General features: G+C 39.6%; 1 protein-coding gene across 5 annotated transcripts in view; it reads left to right on the plus strand.

The window, feature by feature from the left end:
• Nucleotides 1-9,629: 9,629 nt before the first annotated feature.
• Nucleotides 9,630-27,392, plus strand: part of LOC133226640 (neurabin-1-like) — a 42,010-nt gene continuing 24,247 nt past the window's right edge. For 4 of the 5 annotated variants that reach the window (XM_061380414.1, XM_061380439.1, XM_061380429.1 and 1 more), the window contains exons 1-7: nt 9,847-10,003; nt 10,519-12,372; nt 24,472-24,604; nt 25,064-25,184; nt 25,700-25,804; nt 25,981-26,101; nt 26,563-26,706. In XM_061380414.1, coding sequence (XP_061236398.1) covers nt 10,765-12,372; nt 24,472-24,604; nt 25,064-25,184; nt 25,700-25,804; nt 25,981-26,101; nt 26,563-26,706 — 2,232 coding nt within the window. In that variant the 5' untranslated portion in view covers nt 9,847-10,003; nt 10,519-10,764. Of the gene's footprint in view, nt 9,796-9,846; nt 10,004-10,518; nt 12,373-24,471; nt 24,605-25,063; nt 25,185-25,699; nt 25,805-25,980; nt 26,102-26,562; nt 26,707-27,392 lie in introns of those variants that run through there. The other variant, XM_061380421.1, reaches the window with a different exon arrangement.

Consider the following 27,392-nt stretch of genomic DNA (forward strand, 5'->3'; position numbering starts at 1 on the left):
CAGAGAAAAAAGATCAGTGGGAGTAAAACAACCCAGAAATTACCCTGCATAAGTTTCATTCTTTGAAAAATTTAATTTTAGGCTGTACTGGGGAGCATTTTGGGTCAGGAAAAAACCCTCCTGTTTCTCAAACAAGTAAAGCACAAGTAGACAAGTTACTGAGCTTTTATTACTACAGAGCTGAATGTTGCCTAGTCTACATCTCAGAAGTAATTCTGGGAAGAATCTTAGGAGCTAGGAAGCAAGAAGTATTTTCTGACTATTACTGACACTAAGAAATGGGCAGCTGCTTGAAAATGCTCAGTGGTTTGGAATGCAAGCCTGAGCACTGGGGAATAACTTGCTGGAAAGGTTCACAGCCAAAATCATCCAGTGCACATCCATGCCTCCAAACCAGGCTTTCCAAAGGTACACCAGGTTGTTGTTTGACCTGGGCCACATTACCAGCATACAAGGACTTGCTTTTTGTTGGCAGGTGTTAATGTGTAGACAGATGCTTCCAAAGTCTCATTAGGATACCAGCGCTTGGAAAGATGTGATTACAAATACAGCATAATTCACTTTGCCAGCAGGCTTTACCACAGGGCTAAGATCTTCAGCTCTCTGGTGTTTAGTATGTGAACATACACCTAAAGCTATAGGTACAATAAATCTCTCAGAGCTAGATTGTGCCCCAAGGCAAATATTCTCTTGATTCTACTGTCCTTTCTGTTATGTCTTGTGATGTTTTGCTCTACTCATCTACTCACCCCATAAGACATCCATGTGAGCAGCTCTGTGGTTTTATTTTCATGTTTAAACTAAGTTGCTATAATCAGCTTTTCTGTAACCTAAACTGCAGTTGTTATGACCAGATTAAAGTACAACTTTTCAGGCTCAGCCTGTAACTCTGCTATTAGAGGTTTAAACCTCAGTATGGAGAAAGTCTATAATGAAAGTGAAGCTCTCTTTGATTTCCTGTGGTTCAGCATAGCCATACTTGAGAGTCGCCCAGTTTTGCTTCCTGTGCTGTGAATCTCAGACCTGCTCTCTGAGGGCCAGTGGAAGGCTGTGGATTTGCCAGCTCGGTACTATAGATGATATCACAGTGATGATAAACCACTGCCTGAGTGCTGGCTAGGAGGCCAGGATACACCAATTGAATATGTGGGGTGAACCTTGTGAATCTGTCATGGTTCAAGCCTTCATCAAAAGCACATTAATTTCAGAGGGAATGTGGTTTTTCAGTTATTTCACTGTACTTGTATGGGTACCTACCCATTGATTTTCCTGTAAGCATGACACAACAAATGATTACAGGAGTGATAACAGTTTGTTTCTAAAGCACATTTAGGTGTTTAGTCCTCAGTTTAGTAGTCACCTCTCAATGATACTTCCTACATTAACAAGTTACTGTGAATAGCCTCTCATCCTTCTGTTCCAAAAATAAGAAGTGCAAAACAAGCTGGCAGCTTTGCAGTCAGAAAAACTAGGAAGCAAAATCTGAAATAGCTCCAGCTGTGACGCCTCGGAAATCAGCCAGTCTGGTTTCAACTCCTATGAAATCAGAAAGTTCAGCCTTCCAATAAAAGGAACAGACACTTTGATTATCTTCCCAGAGAGTACTGATAAGCATCTTAAATACGTCTAATTGGTTCAATGTACTGTCAAAGTGAATCCTTTAGTAGTAGTTGCTGAAACAGTGACAATCCACCAGTTGCTAATGACGTTCTTAAAGCTATTTTTAAAGTGATATTTGAAGGCAAAGATCTGATAGCAATTTTTAAATTAGATCAGATTCTTGCACAGGCAGTTGGCAGGTGCCTTCTATGCACCAGGCACTATTATTTCAGTCGTCTTAGAGTAGCACAAAACTTGATGATTGTTTCTGAGAGATCACTTGTTTGCTTGGATTTGGTGAATTCAGGTTTCTTTTTTTACTGGCTTTAGGACTTATGGTAGGAAAGACTTTAGTCATAAGTTTGCTATTTCTTGATACATCTGGATAATGTATTATTGGATTCAAAAGCTAAAATAAAAATGAGGGGAGGAAAAAAGGTTCAGTTCAAGTAAAATGCAGGGGTTTTTATTTTTCTAAAAAACTAAAATCAGTTTCTATTAATGCAAAATATTTTCTTTAGCCTAAATGTTTCACTTTATAGTTATTTTGTCCTCTAAAGTGCTTTAAAATGAGAACTTTATTTTCAAAATAAAAAAAGGAATGCTTTTATTTGGAAAGTCAAACTTTTTGACTTATTTTTACCCTTAAAGCTACTTTAGATTCAGAGATTTGGAAAATAATTATTTCTCTGAAAATGTTGATGTGAATTTAGTATTTGCATAAAATGCCTTTTTAATGCCATTCCCTCACGTTTCCAACATAACTGCTGATACTTTTGAGTTCTGAGGGATTGATTCTTACCTTCTGTCTACATAAGGCTTGCAAAATGCACATTTCCTATAATGTTACAAGGAATCTTCATGGAAATTGTCCTGATAGGTACCAGATTAAAATTATTCTCTCTCTTTCTTGTGTAATTTATATTACATACCTGAATTCTATGTCCTGCTTTATCTCCTCTTGTTTTTATTTTGACTCAATTATCGTTCATACTTACCTATTTTTTTAAAAATCGGAATTTTGAAGCTCAATTTCTTTCATATTTTCTGGTTTTGTAACACGGAGTTATTTTATATGTGTATATGCGTATATATATTCCAAACCTAGCAACACTTGGACTGACAGAATTTCAAAATACTACCTTATTTATTTGAAATTCTTGATAATTGATGGAAATAGCTCACCTATGTGTAAGATCGTTCTATCTGCTTTTTCTAACATAACTACTACTTCAGTATAAAATATATGTAGTTAGAATGCTTCTTAGTTGCTTTCAAACTGCAACGGTTTAGATTTATATTGTAATCTAACCCCTAATCTCTATATACTTGTCTCTTTGCTTATATATAACTATAGTTTTTATTAAAAGACCTTATTCGGACTTAATTTCAAAGGTTATCTCATAACTCAGAAATACATTCATAAGTGTGTTATGTATACATAGGTATAACTGTGATATAGGTATTTTAACAGGGCATTTCAAACAGTGCTATGAAACAACACAGATGTATGTTGAGTTATTTAAAAAGCAATCATCACTGTGTGTAGACAGGATTTATTTCACATGATTTTCATAGTGTTCCTGACTATAATTCAGATCAGAGATTTCACTTTTATTGTACAGAAACACTTTGAGTTTTGTATGAAACTGCTTGGCCAGACAGAAACTAGAACATCGAAGTAAGAAATTGCACTGTGAACTTCAGAATTAGAAGCCAGTTACCATCCCAATGTGTGTCTCTTGGTTGACTGACTTTGGCTTTGAAAGAGATGCAGCTTCAAAATAAGGCTTTCCTTGTGACTAATACATTCATCAGGTTTTAGTCTTGTGTGGCTTATATGGAATTCTCTAGTGACTCCTAAAGGGTGATATCTTGCTGTAACCTTTCCCTTGTCTTGCAAGGTTTTTCTTTCTCCTCTTTCTCCCTAGAGTTGCCTAGTTTTACAGAACTGAAAGGAACATAATTATTGTTGAGAACTCCCAGCCTGTGTCAAATCTCATCAAAACAGTTGGCCAGTTTTCAAAAGTCCTTGCAGAGTAGGACACACTCAGAGACACACAGAGACAGTAGGACAGCTTAAGTGTTCTTGCATTGGAAATCAGTACAATCAACAATAGCCACAAACTTCACTTTCTAAAATCCTTTAAATCCTATAAAGCTGTGTCAACAGTGCTCCAGTTATCAGGATGAAAAATGGAGTGATGGACTTTCCAGTTCCACAGGTTTTGGTGGGATGCTGTCATTAATGCATCCTTGTCACACCAACATCTGCCTATTGTGCTTGAGAAACCCAGCATGGTCTTGAACCACTGTCCCACACAATTCTACAACACGGGGATTTCTTTCCTCCCCTGTTCTTCTTCTTTTGTGAATTTGCCAGTGTGGCAAGTTGCTTTCATGGTTTGGCCACTTCAGAAATGGGGCTTGTAAGGCGACGAAAGTCTCAAGTGTCCTCTGTTCAGCCTTCCTGGGAATAAAGACTTTTTTCTTTTAATGCAACTCTGACATTCAGTTGCCAATGTTTTACCTTAAGGCTTACCTTGAGATTCCAGAGACTTAAGAAATTCTTCTAATTTTACCCCCAGCGTATCTTGGAGCTGTAATGTAAGGAACCCTTCTTAGTTTTCAAGACCATGAGGAACATGTGATGGCAAGCCAGCTGTGCTCAGTGCAGATTTCAGTGATGTTCCACCAACCTTCATTTAACGTTTGTGGTTCTGTGGCCAGAATATGTGGTCAGGGTATTAAATCAGAGCATTTCTGGAGAACAGCATCCTGGGTGGGCTGTAGAAGTAATAGAACTAGTCATTAATTAAATTCACCCTTCTGCAGACAGCCCTATCCTTGAAGAACTTATCTTGTAGTGAACAAGCAGCAAAGAAAATACTGTTATATGAAACTTAATCCTGCAAGATGGACACCGGTGTGTTATTCACCACAATGGCCCCTCCCATGAGCTTTTCATGGTAGACATGTTTGGGAATGAGAGAGGGCAGCCCTCCTTTGCTGGAGCTGCTTCTGTTTCTAAAATTCCACTTCATATCCCACAGTTTAAAGTTTACGGTGGCATAAATATTGCTACAATGAGAGAGAACCAGACAAGATGAGGGCTTGAGCCTAGAGGCTTGAAACTTTGTTAACAGCACTGCTCAGTATGATAGTTTTCAAACTAAAGTTTGCGGGCAACAGTGTATTTTTTTTTTACTTACTTACACTAAATATAAATCTTGTTGAGGTTTGTGCTAATGGTATTTTTTTTCATCATCAAAGTGCTAGTTATATGATATGTATTTCACATTAGGCCTACAAAATACATCATCCTCTGGTAAGGACAGCTCTGTTCAGAGAGCGTTTTCTTTAAAACTTAGCTTAGCTGACTATGGAATGAGATAATGGAGTAGCCTCTGAGGTGGCAATAGTGGAAGAAACCAAAACTAAAGCTGCAGAATTACAGCACTACTCTTGGCCATTTCAACTTGAACTACTGCATTTACCAACTGCTTCTTGAATGTGCTTGAGAGCAATTTGAGGAAAGAGAAGCAAAACCTGGAGCAGGCACTAACATACCCAAAACACTGTGGCTCCACTTTTAGAAATGAAAATAAAGATTGAACATCATCTGCAATGGCAAAGACAGACACAGTGATGTCTCAAGCTTTCTCTGCGGCACTGCTGGTGTGCAGTAGGTAATTGCCCCATTATCCAGCACAATTTCAATAGAACTGAATCAAATTTAATTAGCTCACATATTTAGAGCATTTCTTCACCCATAGTACTTGTAGTCTTTGAGGTCCTGCTGTGCAAGTGTATTGTTCTACACAAAATGCAAGCTGTTAGGGGAACCCCATTCCAAAATCTGCCCTAGTTTACCATTACATACTGTAAGTCCTACACTAGTGGTGGTCTGATTCTGATTTGCCACTTTATTCTAGGGTATCTTTACATCTTTATTTCCCATGGTACCGTATGGCAGCCTGGCTGGTCCAGCCCTTAAGCCTTGGAAATGTCCTTCATGGCTTTGCACATATTTAGACTGAGCTTTTTTCTTGCAGATTTTTGTACATATCTGTCCACAGTCATTGCCGCACTGCCTTTATGAAATGATTTGTCTCCTCATCCACTCTGAAACTTTCTGCTTCTCCTTCATTGATCAAATGTTCTTGACCATTAAATACAATTTAGACTTTAGTTCTGTTTTATTTTTGTGAAGTACTACAAAGTAATGAGCTTTAAATGCTATTTACCATTTTAGTTTTGTATCTAACGTAAGTACAGTCTTCTAAAATTACAGATTGCCTTCTTAATTCTAATAATAAATATTACAAAATTGCCCACCAAACTTACAGCAGGTGCTCTATTTCAGATTCAAAATTGCTGTTTGAACTATACTGAGTATGACTGAAATATTTCCAGAACATTTTAATTACTCCTAAATGATAGAAAAATATTTTCTTAAAATATAACTTTAAAAATATACAGAAATAGTCACGAAACTCTGAATGCCTAATTATTCCCTCTCTTCCTGGCTTTTTGCAGAAGTATTGAAAAACACCACTAACTTGTTCTACTTAAAATGTTAAACAGATTAAATAAAAATTTGGTGAGACTGCATTTCAAATCACATGATAAAACTAAATTGTGGGTAAAGCAGAAAATTTTTAAAAAGTTCAGGGAATTAAGTTTTGTGCTAAATGCTGGGCACATGGTTTTGTCTTATGCAGGCTTCTTCCGTTTAGCTGATCACTGGCTGTAAAAACATGGAACTGTTACAGGAGCTGCTGAGATCTCCCTGCCCTGGGAGGCACTTACTCCTTCTCGGCTGTGTTCCACCCAGTCAGTTGTAGGGATCAGTAATGCAGCTATGCAGCGAGGGAATTTACCATCTAGCCTCAGCCAAAGCATTGCCTGCTCAAGCTTTCTGGTTTCTAAAAAGACTTACAAGCAAAATTTGTATGCATTGATTAAAGTGTGTTAATGGAGTGATGATAGCAGTTTCAAACTTGTTTGGTGTAGAACATGTACTTAACGGTTTCTTACAATCATCTTGATTGAACAGCAGCAACTGAATCCAATAGTATCAATAAATGTTAACCCAGACCATCTAAATACATGCCCCATTTTAGCTACATTAATCATTTATCTAAAGGCTAGAAGGATGGCTGCCCTTACAAGCTGAAAGAATATAAACCATGTTAAGCGATGACAGTTTATCTAAGCTCACCTTTTTACATATTTATTGGCTCTTTCTTACGAGATAATTTCATACCAGTAACAGAATGTCATTTTCATCCAGACCTCTGGAGCATACTTTTCCTAGCTCAGTTCTGTTTTAGCCACTCTTTTTATATACTCATAGGAAATGTATGATGTTCCTCAATGTCAACATTGCCCCCGAACCATGAGCACAGTCATGTGTGCAATAGGAGAGGGATTTTCAAACAGCTAAGGTGGGACAAGAGTAGACACAGGAACCCTGCTACATTCAGAAGATGCTTAATCACCCTCTAATGACCACAGAAATTAATTCCTTTTGCACATATATTGCCTCTGTAATCAGAATGAATACTGAAATATGGGTACAAACTGGAACACAAGAGGTTCCACTTAAACTTGAGAAGAAACTTCTCAGTGAGGGTGACAGAACACTGGAACAGGCTGCCCAGGGAGGTTGTGGAGTCTCCTCTGGAGACATTCAAAACCCGCCTGGACACGTTCCTGTGTAACCTTATCTAGGTGTTCCTGCTCCGGCAGGGGGATTGGACTAGATGATCTTTTGAGGTCCCTTCCAATCTCTAACATACTGTGATACTGTGATAAACACTGTGCCTCCATGGCAGTTTGAACAACTGGGCGTGTGGAAGTGCCCTCAATTTTCTTTTCCTTTGACACACTTTCCTCTTTGCCTGTCTTCATTAGATTCATGAGTTCATATACAGCAACACTGATTCCTTCTTCCCCCAGAAAGATTTTGAGCTGCCAAGGTCCCCCTTGAAACTCCTATTTTTTAATAAGCTTAGATGACAAAACACAGTTGCTTCTTGCTCAGTGCAAACTATTCACTTACTCACTGTTGTTTCACCATCTTTCAATGAAACAATCACAGACTGAATACATAAGCTACTCTTCCCAGGTTTTATTGCAGTTATTCACTATGATGAAATCATAAACTACGTCACCTTCCCAGACTTCTTGCTCAAATTCCAAAGGTCTTTATCTTGAACTCTGCTGGTCTTCAAACTCATTGCTTCTATAAACAATTCTATTATTTCTTTCATACCAGTTCACTTAGAATGCAGTTCAGAGACTTTCCTCACTAGACATCATTTGACCCTGATAAATATTGTCCTTCCTAAGCAGCACCACTAGCCAAAATAATCAGTATGTTTTCCTAGTGAGGATGGGAAATTGTAAGGAAATAAGAGTCCTTTGATGCAATTTAATCTGTTTTCAGGAACTGTAATTACAATTCCTGCCTTCTCGAGCATGGGAGAACATCAGAGTATCTTCCTGCTCCAGTCTCTTGTAGCCAGCACACAGGCCTCTGACTTCCCTGGGCATTTTTTAAAGCAGCTTTGAGCTTTGTTATTGCGTTGTTCCAGAGCTGTGCCTTTGTTTCCTTTGAACAGCCTCCTACGTACTGCCAGGCTTTCCAAGCAGTACACAGAATGTTCTCTGCCCAGTGTTCAAGCTGCTGAGCAACCTTGCATTTACCTTTGGCTTGGCAAAGAAACATTTACTTGGTATTCTCTTGCAGCCTTGTTTATTGAAAGGTGGTGATTAAGTCCTGCAATTTCAACCCGATCTACCAACACTCAGGAGCATGTGGGAGAAAGACAACCACTACTTGTTGTAGATAAGACCTACATATTCTCAAAGTAACATTTGTTACTCTTACAGTGAAACTATCTGTATTAATAGTTTTATTCAAAATGGTGTTTCCAAGTGTGCCCAAGACTTGTAGTGACAAGTCTTGGTGAAAAGCCATTGTTCCTGTGGTATCTGAAAACACAGGACAATGTCTCAACAATTTTGCCCTTGCTTTGTGTTAGAAAAACAAAACATTGCAGAAATGTGTCAATAATAACATTTATATTGCAAAATTTTGATTAAGGCCAATTTGAAACTGTACCATAGATGTTGAATCAAGCTGTGAAATATTCTGGGCTTTGTGATTCCCAGTTAAGTCAGTCAGCTGGGATGTCTAAGAGAATGTATGTATTTCACCATTGAGTAATGAGGGATTAAACAATTGTTTTCGAAGAGCACTTACACTTGTAAATAATTGTTACACAACTTGGTAATGACAGTTGCCAAATAACTGGCAACTACCAGTGCTCTCCTAATGACTTTGTGTGGGTTTTACATATGCCCTGTGGAAGTACCTACACTAGAAACCAGGCAGCCATCCGAACTCTGCCTTTAACAGATAAAAAGGTTTACGCCAGTGCTTTTATTCGGACTAAGGAAAGACCTGGATATATGCAATAGTGCTTGCAAAACAGCAGTTATCACTGCCTGAGGCCACCGATGATGGGCGTCGCTTCCGCAGTCTCGGGGAGCCCGGGGAGCGTGCGAGGAAACGCTGCAGGCTCGCCCCATCGGCCTGCGCGGGCATGTCGACGTACCACCAGCCTAGTGCCTCCCAGGCCGAGGCAGCGGCCCCTGCCGTGTGCCTCCGCTTGGGTTTGGTACCTACCTGTTCGGGAGGCGTTAACAACGGCATTCTTTAAAGGAAGAGGGTTAAAAAGGGCTGTTTGGCGCTGTTGTTACTTCCGACTGTCAGAGCCTCGGCCGCAGCAGCTGTCGCGATCTGGGACCTGCGCTGCCCTGCGGGCTGTAAAAATAGCGCTCAGCTCCCCGCCGCCGGCAGCCCAGCGCTCGCGCTGCCTCAGCTCCTGCCGCCGTCTGCAGTCGCAGCCGCGGCGCTTCACCCGGCCTCAGGACCGGTGAGTGACCCGCCAGAAGCGACCGGCCAGCGCCGCCTCCCCGACATGGTATCACCCGAAACCCGCATCCCGCTACGGCGTGGTATATCCCAGCGCGGGAGGCGCTTCCCTCGCCGCCCCCAGCCCCTCCGTTCCCTCACGCCGACCGCAGCCAGGGCGCGCCCGCCGCTCCCTCTCTTTGTGTGCAAGCGAGGGAGCGCGCGCGGGCGGGCCCGAGACACAGCGCGGCGGAGGGCGCCGATGCAGCGTGAGAGCAGGGCGGGAGGGCGGTGGTTTGGAGCGGCACCGCTGAGGGGCGGGCGGGCGGGAGGGAGGAAGGTGGAGTGAGGAGCGCGGGGCGGGAGTGAGGGAAGGGAGGAAGGCGGCTGGCGGCGGATAATGATGGCGTGGTGTGCGCGGCCGCTGGGCGGCCGGCAGCGCTGAGGGGAAGGAGCTGGCGGGACCCCCGCCCCCAGGTAGGCTGGCTTGGAAAGTTTAGGGCGAGGTGCAGCGGCGGCCCCCGGCGCACAGGCGCCGCCACGGGGAAGCCCCAACTTGGGGCCGAAACTTGCTGCTTCCCCCCTTCCGGGCAGCACGGGGCGCAGGGCCCCTCCGCCCCGCTGAGCCTTGGTGCGTGTGCGGGTCCGGCCCGGGCCCAGCCTCCCCCGGGCGGCAGGAAGGGCCGGGAGCTGCCCCCTCCCCCGCCTCCCGGCCCGGCTTGGCACAGCTCAGCTCGGCCCGGCCCGGCCCGGCCCGGGAGGGCCGTTGGCGGGAGCGGCGGGGGGGCCGCTTGCCGCTGCATCTCCCGCTGGAAGCGCCAGGTCGGTGTCCGGGCGGGCGGGAGTCGCCGGCTCCGCGCGTCCCGGCTGACACAATGGGCTTTATCCCGCCGGGAGGTCTCGGGCAGCGTTTCCCACCCCGAGTTTCGTTCGGATTTGTGTCACACAGCGGCGGGGCCCCGCGTTAATGCGAAGTGTCTGCCTCTCTGCAGATGGCTCTCCGGATACCGCGGTCCGCGCTGGAGATAATACCCGATGTGGCGATTTACGAGCTTTGATTTCTTTCTCTCCACGTATACTCCCCTGCGCTCCATTTCAGTGCGGGTGGGGAGACCGGCCCAGTGAAAAGCTGCTTTTCAGATCTTCTGCTCTGCCTGGTGTTGGAGGGTGGAAGCTTTGTGCCTGGGAGCCGTCCTTCCCATTCTTCTTGAGGAGTCGAGGGAGCTTTCTCTCTGACAATGATGAAAACCGAAGGCAAAGGGGAGAGGACTTTAAGAAGTGCTTCCCCACACCGAAATGCCTATAAATCTGATTTCCACGCTATCAAATGCTCTTTTGATGGCATAAACAATCCCGAAAACGCTTCCAACAAAACAGTCTTGCATCAGAAGCTGAGTACCTCTTCCAATGGAGGGGGAAATGACCCACACAGTCGAGGCAGAGCTGCCACTTATGGCAATAGGGTGCACAAGATCAAAAGTATGTTTCTGCAAATGGGAGGCTCTTCTACACCCTCTTGTGAAAGCAGTCCACCTGCTGAGACCAAATTAATCAGCCGGGCCACAGCAGCAGAGTATGGACCTTCTCCAGGTAGCCCGTCTTTCCTCATTGTCCAAAAAAATAATCTTCTTAATACAAGTACCGGCCCCTGCAGCAGCCCTGTGGATTCATTATCTGTGCCTTCTGCTGCTGACAAGGCCATCCGTAGCAACGATGAATCAGACTTGGACAAAGCTGCCCTGGCAGAAAAGTTTTCAGAGACTAGGAAGCTATTTGAGAGAAATATAAAACAGCGGAGCTCGGTGGACAGATATTCCCCCAGCAAATGTGAAAGAACTGAGGATAAGAAAAGGCGCAGTTCAGCTTCTGATTGCAGCAATGTGGTGGACCACGGTTTTAATACAGAAGCAAGTCCTCCAGTTGCGCTGGAGAAAGTTGAAAATCAAGGTAATGATGAGTTGAAGCAGCAGCCTCCCAATAGTGGTTCCAAATCCTCGTTCCTGAATGCAGGGCCCATTTCTAGAAGGCTGGAAAGCTTTCTGGGTGACAGCGATTCTGATGAATCCAAGGAAATTTCCAAAAATGCTAGTCCTCTAAATCAGGACCCTCTGAGAGGTCACCACAGTTTGGATTCATCTGCTGTTGCTGAAGGATGTCAGGAGAAGGCTGTGCCCACCAAAGTGCCTGTGATCCTCAGAGGTGAGCTGAGTGAGGCACTTGGAAAAGACAAAAGAGAGCAACTGGTACTTGAGAGAAGCCTGTGGGATATGGGCAGTGCATCTGGTCAGGAAGCTCAGCGGAGATCAGATGGTTTTCCCTCCAGGGTTTCCCGCATGGAGGGGACTTGCGCAGAGCTGGTTACACAAGATGAAACCTCAGGGCATGAAAAAGACGGTTTGGAGAAAGATCACGTTGTTCAAGAGGATCAGCTGCTCATACGTCAAGTACAAGAAGGGAAGAGGAGCAACTACGCCTTGGAAGTGGTAGAAGAGTTTACAGAAGGTAGCGAGAGCCATCAGGAAGAAGAAAGGGATGGGATGTCTGTGAGAGATGGTTCGGTTACACGAGTTCAAGATGTTCTAGAGCAGGAAGGGGGTACTGAAGAAGAGGAGCAAGTGTTGGAAAAGCAAAGCAAGGACTTCAGAGCTTTTGGAATAGAGAATGTGGCTTTTGATGATGACAGGGACACCGAGCCAGAAAACCAAGGGCCTGAAGGCAGAGAAAGTTTGGAGGGAGAGGAGGAGGAGTGTATGTATGACAGTGAATATGAGGAGTTCCCTGGACTTTCTGAAGAGGAAGATCCTCAGCCAGACCGAAAAGTCAAGTTCTCAACAGCTCCCATCAAGGTCAGTACATCTGAATTTTCTGTATATTTTTTCATCATAATTTTGTAGTTAGAATGACCTGGGGAATACATTTTTTTGGTGTTTATTTTTGCAAAGCTCTAAAAACCCTTTAAAAGTTTATGGCTTTTATTCAAAAATAACTTATCTTGCTCAGAATATTCATGAAGTAGTCACAAGTGATTTCTGAATCACAGCAGCTTCACAAGATAGTGTAGCGAAACATGAGATTTTACTTGATGTTTTCAGGAATGCTAAACTTTTAGGAATAGATACAAAAAACATGACCTTTAATACGTGCCGTAATTTGTTTAAAATTGAGGCATTGCATAGGAAGGATTTTGTCAGTTTTACTTTTTGTACAAAAATTTAAAAACCCAAACAAAACAGCAAAACCCCCATAGCAAACCTTCAGATCCAAGTTCAGACTTGTCAGGATTAACTGTGAGAAAATACCATGTCTAGTTCCTGTTATTTAAGGTTTTGGAATTCTTTCTAATAATAACCATATATATGTTGTTTGGGGTTTTTTATCCTGGCTTGGTGAGCGAGCTTTAGGAGTGTTACCAGTAGTATTTTGGAGTTAGGAAGTTGCAGAAATTAAAAGGGCAAAGAAGTTATAAAAAGGGCAAACCACATAGTAAGGAGCAATGTAAGTTACAGTGCTAACAAGAAGATTAGGTGTCTGATCTTCCCTTATCAAAAATACCTGTAAATTAAATCAGTCCACAACTCAAACCATATTTACCCATAGTGTTGTTGCAGACTTCAGTTATTCTAGTCCCTCTTGAAGTTTGGGAGGAGAATTGGGAGATGCGGAGCAGGGAAACAGTCCAGGCTTTGTCAAGCATAGTTCTTCTACTATTACGTGAATGAAAAATGTCATCTTTAATAAACAATTTTACACTTTGTTCATATAAAGTCGGGGCTTGCTTTCAATGATCAGAGGGATGTAAAAATTCTGTTGACTCCTGTACTTCCTGCAGTGGAGAGCTGTGATTTCCCAGTTTGCTAACACATGCTAGTGCTGTACCTCAGAAAATGAGTTGGGTGTGTCAAAATGAGAGTTTTGTTGCATGTGGTTTTTTTATAGTCTCTTCATAGACAGGCTGACTTTATATGGCTTTCTTATAGTTGATGCTGCTTTAGTGGTGACCTGGAGCACTGAAGGGGAGAGTGCCACTGTTGGAAACTGCGTAATGAGTCTGATGAGGGCTGTGGGAGAGCCTGAGGGCCATCAGTCCATTTCCCCTTGCATTTGTGCACTGAGTATCTGAGGAAAGTGCCATGTAGAGTCTGCTTTAAGTGAATGTTCATTGACCATGCTTGCTGTAGGCAGGGTTTTACTGATTATTGCTGAAATTTTGCTGAAGCAGTGGCTGTAACAGACTTTCCCTGCCTTCTCTGTTATGTCTATGTCAGATTTATTTGAAAGCACTAGCAGAAATCTCTGTGCCAACTGTGGTGGCAGTTCTTGTATAGATAAAACTCGGAGTTTTTTTGTAACTAGCACTGTCCAACTACAGATGCTTCTCTGAAAGCCACAGGGACCAACCTGTACCAGATTATCAATTACACAACCGAGAGATGAATGGTTGGTAGCAACTGTTCCATTAAAAATATCGTAGTTTTCCATTAAAAATAACATAGTTTTTGTCATAGTGCCACACTTGGATTGGCAGAATACACTGTACTTTATAGCAGTATGGTCAGTGAACTTTCTTTTTAAGGCCTTAAAATTGAAGCTTGTGATACTTGCATTCCTTTATCCCTTTTCAGTGAACCTTGACTGTATCTTCCCTGTACTTAGTGTAGGGATCTATTTCTGTATGTCATTTTCAATAGCTTTTTCCCCTTTGTTGTTCATGACTAAGTAATGATTTCTTTCCCCTTGTCTGCATTTTTGTTTCATATTTTCTATGCTACTTAGTGGGAACGAGTCCTGGTATATGGTTTTCAGCTTTTGTACTCTCCAAAATAAAGAATTCTCCAACTTTTTTTTTTCCTACTTCTCCCAAATGTTTTTTAGTAATGTACCTTTAATACCTCAGTAAATTTGTAGGAAATCCCACTTTCACCTCCCAAAAGGAAATCTCTCTTATTTGACTTTATGCATAGATTTTAGTTTTATCTTCAATTCGAAGAGGGGAGAAAAAAAAAAGAAAAAAAAAAAGAAAATCCTGAGGCGTAGCAACAGATTGTTCCTGGTCTAAGATGTATTTTAGTAGCTTCTTTTTGTTTTCAGCATTATTTAGACTAAGAAGTTTGACTGAAATGTGAGTGCCATTTCACACATTCAGAGCCACTAGAGAAAACAGTCTGTGATTTTATTCCTTTGACACTCCTGAGAGAGGCCAGGTTGGCCTTGGCATTCTTGCTGCTTCCCTTCTGCACCTCTCTAGTGATTATGAAGAAACCATCCCTGGCTTTCGTAGTTGCTGTCTAGCAGGTGTCTGATAGAGCTGGAGAATTCAGAACATTCAGAAGGTGTTTGGGCAAGGAAAAGCACGTTCTCAGATCATCAGTGTTCTGCAGTGATGGAGCTCTGACCATTGTACTTGATATACCCAAAAGAGAAGTTGGATATGTATGTAAACAATGGATATAACTTACACACGGGCACCCTAAAAAGAGTATTTATGCTGCAGCAACAAAGAGAACTTGGTTGATATTTGTTTTGGAAGTTTCTAGTCAGTTGTAAAATTGTCAAGGCTTTTTGAGTGAAAGAAGGAGTCTGTGAAGGTCCCAGGGGATGTGTATGGTAGCTAACAATGTTAGCACTACTTCTGACCCATGCTAGAGATCCATAATTGCTGACATCTGTAGCAGGGTTTAAGAATATAATTTGATAATTTCAGGAAAGATGGGACATAATTACACAACTACTCCATTGCTTTCTGTTGCCCTGTGCCTGTGAAAATAAGCACAGATGAGACTTCTTAACATAAAAATTTCAATTCTGTAGAAGCTGCTGATAAATTACATGTGGGAAGATTTCTTATTTGTTGCGGGTGACCTGACTCTTAAGTCCTGCTGCTGTTTGATCTCTGTAGACCTTAAGGAACATTATGCCTTGGTTGCTTGTTTTTCCTGCAGTAGTAATGAGAGCAATACTGCACAGTTATTAGCAGAACTTCACTGACTGGGTTTGTGTTATGGTACATGAGCTATTTATAGTCTCTTGTTGTCACATATGAAGCCAGTAAGGAATGTAGAGCACACTCAGCTGTCCAGGGTATTTGCAAAGGAACTGAATTTGTCTTTGTCTTGAAGTTTTCTGAATAAACTATGTAAACAATCAGCATTACAGACAGTGCAAATAATAGTCAGGTAACTGTGCTATCATCCCTTTATATTTCACTCTGCTTTTGTAATGTAGAGATTAAACTTACTTTCAATTATATGATTACCTTGGAAAGTTTTAATTAACATAAATGTAATGACTGAGTGCTGTTTGGCATTTGTAATTTCGAAACGTTCCGTTGGGAAAACAAATGCTTATTTCCAAATTGACTTCTTGAGATGTTTTTACCTCTGACTGCGTCAAACTTTGTCCTGGAAACCTTTAATAGCACTGTGACTAACTCTTGCAGTGATTTATGGTCCATAGAAATCCTGTAGCTCAGGTAAACTGAAAAGATAGTACAGGCGATATTTGCTTCCATAATTCTTGTTAATTAGCAGTGCTATCCAGTTTATGTTACACGGGAGTGTCAATTCCCAGCTCTTTGTGAATAATACTTTAAGATCGCTAAGTCAAGAGCGCAGTTTAAGAAAAACCCAAAACAAGAAACCAAACCTTCATTAAGACTTTACTTTTATATTTGTCACAGTTAAGCAGATGCTCAAACTTACTTCTTAAATAAGGAAACTGAAAGTGGTTTCATAGCTTGTGCGTTGTTCTAACCAGCCAAGTATCAGCTGCTTCTGGGAGAACATGGAAATTCTTCATAAAATTGCCGTTTGTTTTGCATTGAAATAGAGCTGTTTTATGTATAGCTGGGGCACAAACAGTAATCTTGTTCAGGCTGGCATTCTCTTTAATCTTTTTAGTACAGAACTGCTTACTGTGGATGTTAATGAAGCAGTAAATGAAGATAACTTGAATTAGATTTCCTGTATAACAGCATTATCTGTAAATGCTTACCACTTCTAGGAGATGCAGTTTTTCTGAGTCCATGTGTAGTCTCCTGAACATTGTTAAAGTTGCAGAGTAGTGCTTCAGCTTAATACATCCTCTGATTTTTGAACCTTAACTTCGGTGCAGAAAAGGATACACAGAAAAGGATACAAAATACACAGAAAAGGATACAAAATACACTAAAACTAGTAGAAGTTACCAAAACCCTGGAGTATCTTCAGTAATTAGGGAATTGTTGACTGCATAAATGGGCAATTATTTATTGGCCGTTGGTCAAGCACTTCTGTAAGACACTTCTGTATTGTAAGGAACAAGTATGTGACATGGATGTAGGTTGTTCTAGAAAAACAGATTTGAATTGAGAGTAGATTTTAACAGAACTGATTTGTAGGTGGGAAGTGAGGTAATTTGCCTTTTTTTTTCCTTGACACAAATTGTGTATTTTCATTGTGCTTTGGGATCTTTTGCAATGACAATTTGTGTGTTGCAACTCATTTTAATTGTTTTGAAGGTCTGTTTATCATTTGCATCAACGTTTGTGACTTTACATCAAAATTTTTCTTCATATTTTTATCTCAAACTCTTCACAGTATTTTTCAGTGACTTTTCACAAAAAGTAACCCTGTTGTGTTCTGCTTGCATCTAAGAGTAAGGCATTTCCTGATGGCTAAACTTAATAGTAAGAAAAAAACATGGATATTAACTGGAGGGATATTCACACACGTGTGTGAAAATTTTGTTAGTTGGGGTTTTTCTAGTTGGATTTTTTTTTGTTTTGAGGAAAGATAATCTTTTAACTCTTACTTCAGTTAAGAAGTTAAATGTTTATTAAGCTTAAATGCATTTAATTCTGTATGTAGATTTATCTGGCTTTAGAAAGTTCTATATCAAATATTTCTGATGTCTTTATGTTTTGATTCCATGACCTTTGTTCATCTCCCCAGAAAGAAGCACTTTCAACTCAAGCTTTCTTTGGAATATTTTTTTTTTTTAATCATATGTTTTCTGTTTTGATTTTTTAGGAAATGTTTGATATGTGACATTCACAATAGTAGATTGATTTGGCATTTCAAGAATCTTTGGATGAGAGTCCAGGGTATAGGGCTGTAGAGCAGAAATCTAAACCAGAACAGGAAAAGCAAAGAATATCTTTTTATATCTTGCCTCGCTGCTGGAGCAGATTAATTCTTTACATTAACATCTCAATGTATTTCTAATTGAATTATTCCCTGGATGTGGTTATATGACATCCTGGCTGCCCTATTTGATGCACTTGATGGTACTACAGAGCTACAGACAAGTAGTCTTTAATGTTCTCAAGTCATAATGGCAGTATTTACTGGAAAGCCTCACAGCACTAAGGTTATGGATGTCAGATAAAGGCAGTAAGCATGACAGGTTATGTTACCTGTCTGTCCTCACTCCTTTTTCAGACCCTCTAGCTTCTAAACTCACCCAGATTTGACGGGAAGAGAGAGATGTTCTTAAAGTTATTTTAAAAATGCTGCTTGGTTTGGGAAAAAATAGCTCTTGTATCAGAGTTGCAGGTTGTGCCCTTGCTGGTGGCAGGGCTGCAGCTTTAGTTTAAGTTACTTGTTTTTTAATGTTAGCTGGTGACTATACATGTCCAGCCTGTGCTCTGTTTTGCTTTGAGAACAGCTGTGGAGAAGAAGACAGAGGAAAGGTGGTGAACAGGAGGCAATTGAGGGTTTCATGGGAGATGTAGACCAAAGAAATGCTGAGGAGGTGATGAAGGTCAGCAAAGAGAAGCTATTTTGCAGGAGACAAGTTCATTATCTCAGCAGTTAAGCTCTGAAATACTCAGCATCTTTTTGGTTAGGATTGCCATTGTTAGCAGCTGAGAATGCTTAACCTAGACAGATAAAGAATGAACAGGCAGTAGCTGAAACTTTTTTGTTGTTTACCTTTTGACAGAAAAAAAAACATTATCCTTTTTCATATAATTCTAACATAACAGAGAAGATGAACACTTAGGAGGACATCAGTAAAAAGTGTGCCTCTGTATCTGACTAGACATTTTGTAATCTTGAGATCATGGAGGTGCAGTGTAGCAGAGTTTCTTGCAGGGTTCTTACGTTTTTATTGATTAATGAAGTATTATTCCAAAAGGAAACATGAAAATTCTTTACATGTATTTCTCAATCATTTACCACCATCACTTTCCAATTTGTCTCCTTTTCATGATCCTCCTTTTCAGACCCAGGGTATTGATCATTGCTAGTGACAGTATTACTAGAGATTAGTTCATTCAGGTATGGCAGGGTTATTTTGTTGTTGTTTCATCTTCTGGCCTTTAGAAAACAGTCAGGTTATTTCTGTTTCGACTGTTACTCTTCTGAAGTTGGTCTTGCCAATTTTCTTGCTATTCGGATTGGATCAGGTCAAGACTATTGTTTTGTTGAATAGTAAATTAACACATATATCTAACTCTTCTGGATAGTCAAGCTTAAACTGGTGGTAACAAGATACCTGTGAAGCTTATGGACACTCATAACCGAATTATATACAAAGCCTTTCAGAAGATAAGATTTTTTTTTGGGTGCCCCCTTACATGTGATAGTGTGACTAGTTTTTGCCTCTTCTGGTCATATCCTATTTATTTGGAATTTTTCATTCTCTCTGTCAGTCAGAGAGCAATGCCACCTCATCTGAGATGGTGGTGGAGCACAACCATGTTATAACAGAGCTCTGCTTCCGCACAGGGAGAAGGTGGATCGTATCTTAATGCCTGCTCTGAATGTTTGAAAAAAAAATAAAAATCAATGCACTGAATCTTCATGGATGCTTTTCTCTCTCGTCAGTATTTCTTTTACTGGGATTTAAAAGCAAAATACCTGAGAGTGTTTCTCCTTCTGGAGTAGGTAGCATAACCCAACTGAAACAGTTACCATGTTGTTTTTCTTGCTAACTCCAGTGCCTTTGCTACTGCAGTGAAATGCAGAACTAGAGAATATATTTTACTGGGTTTATTGAGAATTAAGAGGAGAATAGTAATACTGGTAAAAATCCTGGTTAATTTATAATGAAATTGTCTGTATGGTAGATCTGAAACAAGGTTGTCTTTTTATAAACTGACATGGTTGGTGTTTTTGATTGTCATGCTGAGCTACAAGATAAGCGTGCAAGTGTGTGCAACTTGCCTCTCCACCTTTTTGGTAACAGAACATGCTACGTCGAGTGTAATGGCTTATAATGTTAACCTGTTTAACAGTTACTAACCATTCTGAATACTTTTTGAAGAAGAGTCAAAGTGTGGGTTTGTTGGTTTTTTTTTTTTTGTTTGGTTTTATTTATTTATTTTTCTTTTAAAGCAAAATATTTGTTTGCTGGTTAAAGCATTTGATAGCATGAGTTGATTAAAATCAGATATACTTTCCACTTAAAATAGAAGAAGTAGTGGTAATGAAATACTATGTAGCTTTCAGAAGCAGAGGGAAGAGTGGGTAGCAGTAATAAGATGTCTACTTTAACTGAAGAGGGAGATTGTAAAAGTAAACTGTAAAGTGTACATTATACTTCAGTCCTACTTCAGTGCTACTGTTTCAAATGATTATTTGTATTTGCCTGGGCACTTCATGCTTTGCCAGACATACCAATGTGGAAAGATGAAACTGTTCACTAATAGATAATACTACCTGAGGCAACCACTTGTGTTTTGAATGCTTGGCTTTACTGAGTGTCAGTGAACTCTTATGTTAAAAGTAAGAATAGGGTTTCAGAAGAAATGTGAACCAACTGGTGTAGTCATTGCTAGGTGTGGTGTGCAGGTGTCAGTTACACTCAAGTGCCTCTCTCAGCTGTGAAGTATTACTTTAAACTGCCTGTGCAGGTGCCGTGAGGCTTTCCAGTAAATACTGCCGTTATGACTTGAGAACATTAAAGAAATGTTGATATTGCTTCTGTTCCAGTTAGCTGGGAGCCTTTCTGGGCAGTCACTGGCTTCTTCATACGTAAGCTTAATTACTTTGTAGTGTTCTGCTTTTGATCAGGCACCAACTAATCTATCTGCTAGAAATTAATATGGGAGTGGAGGTCTTTGGGCTGTATTTTATGCTGGGTAGCAATTTCATGCAAACACGTGGTAAATTAGTGTTAACCCTCTAACAAGATCAACATTCTGCTAAAACTAACATAGTTCTTAAGTAGAGTTTTTTCTTTTTAAGTGCTGCTGAGAGTTTGAATTAAGTGAGGTTGTTCTTGTTCTTCTGTGATAATGCTGTTTTCTCTGATAGCAGTAGGATGGAGATTTGTAGCAGTGTGCGGTAACAGGAACTGAGGGGTAGGGTCTTTTAGACAGTAGGCTGTTTGGGGATTTTGTGGGGGTTTTCTTGAGTGCTTACCTTGGTGTTAGCATCTTCATAGAAAGATACAAACTGAGTTTTGAATTCAAGAAGTTAGTAATTTTCCTGGTATGAAAAATACAGTTTGTTTTGTCTCTAAATAAATACATTTACTGTGCAAGTACTAACTATATATTTTGAAAAATTATGGTTATGTATCTTAGCAATTTAAGGCAAATAATCCTTAAAAATTCAGCCCTCTTTCAGAACTTTTTTTGATTGAAGTTATTTTTATTCATTCTGAAGAAAAGAGGTCTTGAGTGTAAAAAGACTTTTATTCCCTCCCCCCGTTCTCCCCAGATAACAGGATTTTCATCGCTTATTACCTTGACAGGATCCAGAGGTTATTAATGTTAGGTTAACCTTCTGGATATATAACCTCCTATATATATATATCACCTTCTAATCAGGATATGTAGCAAGTTATAGTAAAAGGCTTGTAAAATTCACCCGGTTGCCACAATAAAATTCATCCGATTTCTCCTGTGTTGAGACGATAACTTGTGTTTGCTAAAGCAACTTTTAAAAATATCACTTGCATACTAATAACTTTATAATCTCTGGCTAGTAGTAGCTTCTAAATAGTAAGATTAGAATTTCTTTTGTCCCTAATGCATTCAGTGACTAAACCCTGTCAGACACAACACAGGGATGAACTGTGTTTAGCTTTCTCATCAGTCTTCCAGACTGTGTAACGTGTGTTATTTATTATCCACGTTTTAATTGTGTTTAGTGTTAGTTTTGCTACTTGGAAAGAACAACTTGCTGAGAAGTTCTGTGTTTTCTGTATTAGTATCAACAATTTTACTGTTTCCATCTTATAAAAGATGAGTATCATGTTGTGTTTCCACAAGTACACAATAAAAGTTTGTGTTTTGCCCTTGACTCTTTGGCCATAGTTTTCTTAGTGTGCTCTTGCTTTTTGTCTTGTAATTGCAGTGCTTAGCTTCTGGTTATATGTAACTTTTTCCCCTATTTTTTGTAAATTCATATTTTTCCTCAAAATTATTTTTCTGAAGATGAGAGGGGTGAGAGAGGGGGAGTGTCTTACTGTTTAGAAATGGGTCTGTCTTGTCTTAATTGTGAGGTTATGTTTTAAGAATATTATCTAAACTTTCTCACACACTTGCCATCTGTTACCTTAAGAGGAAAGCATGAATTCTTTCTTAGTGGATTAGTCAGAATTGATTTCAGATAGGTTTTTCTTAAAAAGCTATTGTGTATAAATATTAGTAATCTTCATTTACATGTATATATGTTCGTGCTGCTATTTTATGAATAACAGTTATAAACATCACTGGAATCTAAGCCACCACTAGTTTTAAATTCTGTGATCCTCTCCAGGCAGATGGTCAATTCCTATAGTCAATTTTGTGTCAAAATGGGCTAATTCCATGAGACTTGCAAGTACAATGCTATTACTTTCAAGTTGGAAAAATATTCAGTAATTTTTAGAAATTCCAGAGATATTTTAGTGCTGCGCGCCTAGGACTTGCAACCTATGTAGTGCTGTTACAATGATGCAACTTCGCTTCCCTGACATTTCCCGCTCTTTAGAAAGGCTTGTGTAAGGAACTGATCGTCCTTTTGCTAATGTCATTCTTCAGTAGATAGTGACTACTTGAGTGATCTGCTTTGTGAGTTAGACCCCTGAGTTGTAAAAAGTCAGGAAAATAAGCTGTCAGTGTCTCCAGAAAACTGCTACCAATCTCCCCATTTTGCTCATTCAGCTTTTTGGTAGTTAGTGATCTTTCCTATTTTAGTCATATTACTAATATTAGATCATATGTGTGCTTACAAATAAGCAGACTTGATTTTTTTTTCATAATGCCCCAGTATTGAGGGATTTTTTGTTCTCAAAAACTCAAATATTCTCATTAACGGGTTAGCATTTGTCCACTCATTAACTTCTTTTTTTATTGTTAGTTTAAAATTTGTCTTCTTATAACTTGACTGTATTTTGATTTCTTGGGGGGGGGGGGTGTTTGATTTTTTTAATTGGGTTGGAAAGGAACCAAGCTAGACTGGTCTTGTTCCAAAGGCAGAACAGTGCCTTGTGAAATGCTTCTGCTCCGTATCCTATTTACTGATTTGGGAGTGAGGAGAGAGACTAAATTATAGAACTTGTCTGCCTTTTTTTCTGACAGTGCTAGACGAAAGATACTTGAGACCGTTTGGATGGTTTTCTTTGTCTATTTTGCAAATTTTCCTGTAAAGTTTAAGGAAGATGGGTACTGTAAGTGCAGCCCTTGTCTTTATGTGTCTAGTTGTTGCCCGCTGGTGTCTGTGTGATAGTCCAAAGGAGTTTGTTAAATTATGTACCTTTAAGCAAGACTTAGGAAGAACAACTTTTCACGAAGGTTCTTTTACTGGGGGAAACAAAAGGCTTCCAAGAGTGGGTTTCTTCCTTCCCTTTCAGCCAAGTGCATTTAATCTTGCTTACTTACTGGACTGCGACATGGCCATGCCATGTTTGTGGAGTAGCTGCTTTGCAGGATGTGGTGAAGAGTTTGTGAAACTGTCCTCCAGCTGTAGTCTGGAGGTGAAGCAGTGAGTTCCCCATGGGAAATACTGAGTTCTATTAGGTGCTTTTAGGTAATCTGTTTCAATAACTGCTTTCCTATGTCTGAGGTTACTGCCATGCTAACACCATATACTAGCAGATGTGAATTCACTGGGACAATGTTAATTGCAGTTAATTGCCTGATTTACATGGTTGCAGTTACTTGTCTAGGTAGTTTTAGTGGGAAAATGCAAAAATTACACAAACATAGGAAGCCAGCATACATCAACTTTGTGTTAGCACTGCACGTTCTTGGTCGGGAGTAGCTGCTGCAGCTGAGGTCCATAAGTGTGTTTTAATCTTTCAGTAACGTTGAGTAAAACACTCAGTGACTTAAGTAGATAAACCTTGATTTTCAGCTAAGTTGGGGGTTCTGTATTTTTTCTTTTTTTTTTTTGTTGGCTTATGACTTTAAATACAATTAATAAACATGCTGGTAAGTAAAATTCACCCATTGCAAGTAACTCATTCTTCATTTCTAGATTTCTGTCTTAATTTGAGTTGTTTATCTTGTATTTTTAATAATTCAGAAATTCAGCTGGAGTGATTCCTAAAAATAGTGATGTGTGTAACAAGGCATTTCCTTTTCCTGGGAAACTGCATGATTCCCTTGCAAAATCAGAAAACTGCATCTGTTTGAAGCGCTGCAATTGGCAGACGATGCGGGGGGAGGGAAGAAGAGAGGAAGAAGGATTTGGGGGAATGTAGTTCTAGAAAAAAAAAGTCACAGTATATCAAAGAGGAGATGACTGATTTCCTTGACTGATTTCTTTTTTTTTTTTTTTTTAACTATTTGGTGCATTTGCAACACACAAAGTACTTAACATTTTGTTTTGAAATGTAAAATGTAACTTCTGTGCAAGTTGGAAACTGTCTTGACAGGACCGGATTTATGAAATATTTATTAAATTGATGATTTTTTAGAAAATTTGATCTTTAAAAATACCCCTTCAATTTCCTTACTGATTTTCTTCTGATTGTATCATGTTTGGAATGGGATGGGAAAGCACTAAAAGGAGTTTTGTTACCTTTCTTAGGTTTTTAGTACTTACTCAAATGAAGACTATGATAGACGTAATGAAGAAGTTGACCCTGTGGCAGCCTCAGCTGAGTATGAACTTGAGAAGAGAGTGGAAAAAATGGAAGTGTTTCCTGTGGAAATTGAAAAAGGTGCAAATCAAACCTTGAACATTTGCAAGAGATACTGTGCGCACAAAAGCTATAAACAATTTTAAACTCTGTTTTCCCTGAGTTTAGGTCTTGAATTTTTGCATGCGTGTTCAGGCTTTCATTTGTGACTAATTGTGTAGAATTTAGTGAACATTAACTGGACAGGCATCTACTAAGTGCAAGTTGTCATACTTAATTGAAGTTAGGAAGGCTACATTACTGAGTGACAGATCTGCACTAAATATGCACAGTTCATAGATCCTGCTTTCTCATGAAGCTTTGAATCTAATAGGCAGTTGTAACTACAGAACAAAAAGGCTTTAAGTAGCATCTAGATTGAAAACATGTCCTTTTTTAGTAAATTTTCATATCTTTTGTGAGGATGGACTTGGAACACGTTGAAGCAGCTCACTGCTTCTTGTGTTATGTGGCTAATACTAGATTTTTTTAATCCCTTAGGTGACAGTGGTCTGGGCATCAGTATTATTGGAATGGGAGTTGGTGCTGATCAGGGACTGGAAAAACTAGGTATTTTTGTAAAAACAATAACAGATGGTGGAGCTGCTCAGAGAGATGGAAGGTGAGTTTTAAATTGAATTGATTATGCTTTTTACAACTTTTTAACTGAGCACAGTTGTTTTCATTGGATATGCTAAATACTGTGAATATAAGTATAAAAGCTGAGTGTAACTGAATAAATACTGCATTCCTGCTTTATGTCATAGGGTTGTTTTTTTAAATAGGGGTTTTATTTGATAGGGAATATTTTTGCAAAATAAGCATAGATCTGCTTACAGCACATATAAGAACAATTTAGAATGTGCCCGTGTGCAAAAGTGCCACAAAATTATGTTGACACTCCAAATCACCAATCACTATGTAAATAGTATAAAAAATAGAAGGACAAATACTGTGTGAATTTTAATTGGTGATCTGCACAGAAGCTGCGGATCAAGAAGTGGTTTTTAAGCAGTTAATTTTTTGAGACTCATGGTTTCTCATTATAAATACTAGTGAGTTTTCAGTGAAACTTGTCAAGAAATTGTTAAGCCAAAATATTTTTGTTGAACTGATAGCTAATAATTTATTTTGCAGAATTCAAGTAAATGATCAGATTGTTGAGGTTGATGGCATAAGTCTAGTAGGAGTGACTCAGTTCTTTGCAGCCACTGTACTAAAAAACACCAAAGGCACGGTGAGGTACGTATGTTTTCTGTGAAATATTACTTTGATTTTGTCATTTTTCATTAATGGAGAGTACAAAACTGTAATCGGAAAGCTTTACAAACACATTGTTGATGGCAACAGTAAGGCAAACTTAATTTCTTATGCGTATCTTAAGCTTTTTGCTGCAGTAATCTATTTGTCTTCTGCAGGTTTCTGATTGGCAGAGAGAAGCCAGGAACTCAGAGTGAAGTAGCACGCCTCATTAGTGAGACCTTAGAGCAGGAGAGATGTCTGTATGAGCAGCACTATGTTCATGATGATACAGAGCAGGTAAAATATCATGCCATACCTATATATTTTTAAAAGTACATTATCACTACATGCAATAACTTCGGAAAATGGAGTAGAAGTTTTTTGAATCAAATGGAAGCAAAAAACCCCAAAAGATAGAACAAGTAATTTGTTAAAACCAGAAATTACAAACTTCATACATTATTATTATTACAAGGCACATATACTTGCTATCCTTCCAATTTATCAACAATCCAAAAGGCTTTTTGAAGTATTAGCTGTGTGTGATTGCTTCATGTGTGGCTTACTCATCTCTCTTTTGTGGAACGTTGATGAAGGTGTTTGCAAGTCATCTTCAAAGCTTATCCTAGGTGTAAGAAACAAAAAAGGAATAGTAACAAGTTGAGAAAAAATTTGCAACTGACTGGATTTCCTGTGTTTTTGTTATTGCTGCTACCATAATGCAAAGTGTGTGTGTTATGATTTTCCCATTTTGTCAGGATGATGACTATGACGATGATGATGATACATACGAGTCCCATTTACATGGAAAATCTGTAGAAGTTTTTGATCTTCCTGACAATGAAGATATTGGTTTACCACTGGATATGGATTCGGCACAGTCTCTTCTTAAATTTAAAGAGGTGTGGTGGCAATTTCTTAAATATTCTTTGTGATTGATTGGGATGCATCTGAACCTTGTAAAATTTGGATATAATCTCCTACATGTCCCCCTCATTGTGCTTTTGGGCTTGTTTTCCCAACATTGCCATAAATCTCTGGTAAATGTCCCCTGAAATGTAGGTCTTCTGCAGTTTTCTGATCTCTGCTTCCCTGTACATATTTATATTATCTTAAATGATCCTTTGATTTAAATGAAATTTAAAAAAGCCCTTGAAAACAAGCAGTAGAACCCAACATCACATCCTTCTTGTGTTGTCTGAACATTGCATTATATAGGTATGATGCTTCTCTTAGTTCTTCTTTGGCTCATTGGACATTGTATTTATTTGTTGCATAGTAGAATGGCTTTAACTATGAGGGGAGCATGGTGGGGCAGATACACCCATTCTAAATGATCTTGAGTGATTGTTAGATGCTCTTCAGGAAGACAAGAAATATACATCTGATCTCTTGCTGTAGTCCCTGAGGTCTGCACTTTATTCTGTAGATGTGCATTTTTTTGGTTTGGAGGTTTTTTTCAGGTGATGCCTTCTGGTTTTTTTTGTGGTGTATTTTTTGGAGGTAATGAGTTTGTAAACCCAATAGGGCATTCCAGACTGAATCCCAACTTAATTGGAAAACTGGGTTCCCTTTTCCCAAGGTTTTT

This window comes from Neopsephotus bourkii, unplaced genomic scaffold (genome assembly GCF_033783945.1).
Source record: "Neopsephotus bourkii isolate Nb327-2 ecotype Australia unplaced genomic scaffold, CSIRO-AGI_Nbou_v1 NB_196, whole genome shotgun sequence".
In the NCBI taxonomy this organism is placed as follows: Eukaryota; Metazoa; Chordata; class Aves; order Psittaciformes; family Psittacidae; genus Neopsephotus; species Neopsephotus bourkii.